General features: G+C 37.3%; 1 protein-coding gene across 1 annotated transcript; it reads left to right on the forward strand.

Annotated features, from left to right (window-relative positions):
• LOC139129458 (uncharacterized) lies at window positions 1-4,152 on the forward strand. Its single transcript, XM_070695089.1, has 4 exons — window positions 1-649; window positions 919-1,227; window positions 3,045-3,165; window positions 3,500-4,152. The coding sequence occupies exons 1-4, from the start codon at window positions 600-602 to the stop codon at window positions 3,614-3,616; spliced, it is 597 nt and encodes a 198-aa protein (XP_070551190.1). The 5' UTR covers window positions 1-599; the 3' UTR covers window positions 3,617-4,152.
• Window positions 4,153-4,956: the final 804 nt, after the last annotated feature.

Genomic DNA, 4,956 nt, shown 5'->3' on the forward strand with positions numbered 1-4,956 from the left:
TCACATTATCTGGCTGCAAAGAGGATTTAATTACACGATTGAAGAGCATGTTCGACCTATCAGGAGAGGTTCCTGTAATACACACTACAAAGAAGTTTTCACCAATTAAACTGTCTCAGCTCTGCTTAAAGGTGTTAAATGGCAAAAATTATCCAAAACTAGCATTGTCTGTGTCCTATGCAAATTGGAAATTCCCATCACGGGTAGCTGAATGGCGAAAGGATTCAAGAATTAAACATGATATGGTTATCCCTGAAGTCAACGGTAACAAACCTATAAACTGGTTTTACATACCAGAGTACTCCAAAGATGGTAATGAACTCTTTGTCAGAAAGATCGATCCCCACCATCTCCTTACAAGACATAGGTCTGCGCTTTGTAAGCGAAATATAGGTTCAGCGAGAAAGAGTGATTTCCTAGATGTTGCCAAAGAAAATAAAACCAGTTTACAACTTGGTATGATGGAAGATAGCCTCGACATGCAGAGTACTGACTTTTCATTAATCACATTTTCATCTGAAGTTGAGGCAGAATTGCAGAAAAAGGGCTACACAGCTTCAGCAAATATGTGTCATGCTATCAGACAATAGTTTGAGTCAATGGATAATCCTGGAATATCAGCAACTGAAAGATGCAGAATGAAATTTAGGCAGGTGGTGTTTATTACTATGTAATGATAAGGAAGAGTTAATGAATTTGGCAAGAAAACCATAAACAAATACATCACACATGTGTATGAACTTTCATTGACAGAATGCCTTTTGTGATGAAACTAATTTTGATTTCTACAGGTTTTAATGTGTCATGAAGAGATGACTAGTTCAGTTAGGTATGCCAAGGAAGACAGATAATAAATATACTGCCATGCATATTTGTGCTTTCCAAGAATACATATTAGAGTGGTTTTTTTCCCCATAGGTATAGGGATGTGCTGTTATCAATGACTGACCTGTCTAAATTCCCACCTCCTGGTATGTATGTGCAAGGGTACCCAAAAGGACTATGGGAGTCAACAATAGCCAGTATCGATGCGGATATAATCTTGTATGGGCTAGTTCGAAGACGCACCTACAATCAGAGAGCTGTGAGCAGCCAACTTTGTGAAAGCTTATTTGCCAGTATGGCGACAATGCCTGGCACCAAGAATGGTGTACCAAACTGCTGTGATCTTGAAACAGATTTCGCTAAGATCTGTGGCGAAGTGGTTGTGCGTTATGACCCAAACAGGTGTGTATGAATTAACACTGCAAAATGCAAACATTGTTACTGTTAAGAACGTGCAATTTATATGTTGGCTTATGTGTGTGACAAGGGAAATTGAATGTAAACTATATCTGTTGGCGGTGTGACACAGATGAAAGTTAGACAAAGATAAACATAAAGACAATCTTCAAAGATCTGTTACAATTTGCGGTAATAATTCACCCCATTAAACAATTTTAGTACAGCCTGAACTAATTATATTTCTTACATATGTACTGCCGTACATGTGCACTAGTGCTCACGCGTAAAATCGGTATTTTCCCTGCAGTGAAAATACCGAAAACATTATTACACAGTTGTATGCAAATGAGTTCTCACACCAGAACTATTCAGTGCGTTCGATCGTACTATTTACGGTAAGCATGAACTTGCAGCAATTCTTTGGCAAATGTTTCGTGTTCTTAGGTAAAATCACTTGTAAGCATTTAATGTCAAGTTTACAATTACACAGGACAGTTTTGCTTGATCATTTTCAGTCCATTTTTCCCAAACTGAACGCGCACGATCAGAGCGACATGGGTGTCGTTTTTGAACGCTATATTGGAACACCTGTTCCACGCGACATTGCATATAAAAATGACGTGATATAATTTCGATAAATTTCGTATATTTTTCGTCATTGTTGTAAAACATATGTAATAAAAACAGAACCCCACGTCACGATACTGCAAGAGTGGACTACCGCTGGCATTGCACTCGTGATTGGGTTGTTTCCTGCTGCAATCACTTCACTGCTAATGCTCGTGAAGTACTGCCACAGGATACAACCAAATCACTCGCGCAATACCAGCGGTACACCACTCTTGCACTAATGCGCCGTTGGGTTCTGTTATAGTGTGGTACTAACCACATTCTCTCCAGATTGCTTTATATCTACCAAGAAAAAAGCAGCAGAACTCTACTTCAAAGCCACATGTTATAATTCTTTTTAAGGTAAAGGGCGACGAATTCGGACGCGCACACGCTTTTAGAACGTTTCTGCGCAGATTTAACTCCAGCCTGCCGCAAAATGGGTTATTCTGTAGAGCATGTATTTAACATCCCCTGTCATTGTTGAAATTGCGCTTTTACCTAATTTTTTGACCCAGTCTCTTGGAAATACATGTGACCTATAACCTTGTCATATTTTGACCCCCTAGGAAGCTGGTTTTTATTCAATATGAGCGAAAAATTAACATTTCTCTTCCATTTACATGGCGCACATTACCCATTCACCTGGAGATATTGTAAAAAGTAGCATGGTGACACCCTTTTATTAAAAGTGTAAACTAAATGGTATTATGTCAGGATTTTATTCGCCAAGTTTGGTCAAAATGACACCGTTCAAAGCGACAGGAAGAAAGTTCGAAAATTATGTAGTGATATAATTTCGATATCGTCATTTTGTAATCGATACTTATGTTAAAATTTCTTTACAAACATCATGAAAACTATACATTCGATAGATATGAAACTTAAGTCTTGGTATTTATTAAAATTAACTCATTTGCTAAGCGTTTTATAATTGCTTTCTTTAGTTTAAGTGAATTATATCATTTTTATTTATTTCTAACGATGCCATTTTAACGTCCGTTTCCATGGAAACGAGCGTGGTGACCCCCATTTTTTATTTCATTTTTGCACTTGCACAACTTCTAAGAATATTTGTGCAAAGTTTCAAGAAAATGACACAAACACCCTAATTTTGACGTTATTCGTAGTACTTCACCTTAATCTTTGAACTTCATAATTTACTCTAAGAAAACTGATAGTAATTATTGTTTTCAATATATTGTTTTTAGGGGCTTTCCTATAAGGTTGACATCTTCAGCCATGTATCCTCATCAGCAGTTAGAAATGAAGAGTGAAGCAAAGTATGAACCAATGACACCACCTACTTTTATTTCTGAAATATCTGTAACTGTAAGTAATCAAAAGGCCATCGTGTGAATTGTACTAAACAACACTGTATATATGTATCTTGTTTTTCTTACTTGTTATTATTATTGGTCAGACAGAGTCTGAAAAAAGGAGCTTTCAGATTGAGCTACCAATATATTTGTCCAAGAGAGTCATGTCATGTGTCAGATGATTTTGTGGATAATTTCCTTCAAAATTATTACGCGTCATCTTTATTCATCTTATTGGCCAACCCGTCATCTTGTTTTAAAAGTATGCATAATGTAAATTTAGAGTAAAACATTAATTCTATTTGGTTGTAATGTCTGTAACCATGTCCTCTCTGTATCTTACCTAGGACCATCCATTTGACAGCCCGACAGGTGCAGAACAGCAACAAGAAAAGCGAAGGGGTTATCAGGACCACATGAACCAGCCCGAGGAGTCACTGGTGTGCGCACCTATCACAAAGTGAATGAGGGACGACTGAGTGCCCTTACCCGTATGGGTAAAAGCAATACAATAGAGCCACAAACATGAGTTTGGACAATTGCATCGTACTTATCAACGATGTCATTAATATCTGTAATTTTGTGCAGGAAAGAACTCTCTTACCCTGAAGAATCTTATCTGATCTGATTTTTACCACAGCTTAACTTATGAGTTCAGTCGTGCTATTGGGATAGTATTGCGGCACTCTGTATGTCTGTTTGTGTGTGTGTCCTTGGACATCACCTTGAAACATTTCCTATGGAAGGGACAATGGGCCTTCCATGCTGCTTGGCCAAGTTGCACCCAGAGATGGGTTGATGTAAGTGTGCGAAATTGAAAGTGATCAGGTTAAGTGTTTGGATTTTGGGACAAAAAAAATGTGTTTTTAGTAAAAATGTTTATGATGGGATCTATTAACCCTAGAGCTTTGATATTTGGTATCCAGGTACTGATCGGTAAGGGAAGTCCACATTATGCAAATGAAGTTGTTGTGACCATACATATGCAAATTAGGTAGGAAAATAAGAAAAAATTCATAAATTGCTTTAAAAATCTTCTTCTCTTAAACAATTCATGGCCAACCCATGCCACTTTGCCAATTGTACGTATAGATAGATAGATGAAAGTTAGCGAAATTGAAAGTGATCATTTACACTTTATAGATTTGGGGGCTAAAAGTGTGTTTTTAGTCAAAAATGTATATTTTGGGAAATATTGACACTGGAGCTTTGATATTGATATCCAGGTAATGCTAGGTTAGATGAGTAGATAGGAGTTTACGAAATTGAAAGTGATCGTGTCAAGTATGTGGATTTTAGGGCAGGCTAAAAGTGTGGTTTTGTTGACTAAAGTATATTTAGGGAAATGTTGACACAAGAGCTTTGATATTCAGCATCCAGGTACTGCTAGGTAAGGGAAGTCTATATTATGCAAATGAAGTTAGTGTTACCATTCATATGCAAATTAGGGAGGGAAATATAAAAAAATCAAGGAAATGAAATCAATGTTAAGTAACCATTGCTTGACTTCTACTTGAACGGTGTCTTTACAAACTTCAAGTCATATCCCACAATGAAGTTGTGCTTCAGTACCATTGACGCTATTTTTAAACAGAAGGAAACTTCAGTGGTTAGTGGTTGGATTAATTTTTCGATTGTATGATCATTTTGATGTAAGTTTGAAATAAACACCAAGGGAAGTACAATGTATAATCACTGTTTGCATTGCAGTTTTTTAGTCCCCACGGACGAAGTCTGGCGGGGACTTATAGATTGGGTCCCATCCGTCCGTCCGTCCTCAGCTGTTTCTCAGACACTGCTGAAC

The sequence above is a fragment of the Ptychodera flava genome, chromosome 3 (assembly GCF_041260155.1).
Source record: "Ptychodera flava strain L36383 chromosome 3, AS_Pfla_20210202, whole genome shotgun sequence".
Classification (NCBI taxonomy): domain Eukaryota; kingdom Metazoa; phylum Hemichordata; class Enteropneusta; family Ptychoderidae; genus Ptychodera; species Ptychodera flava.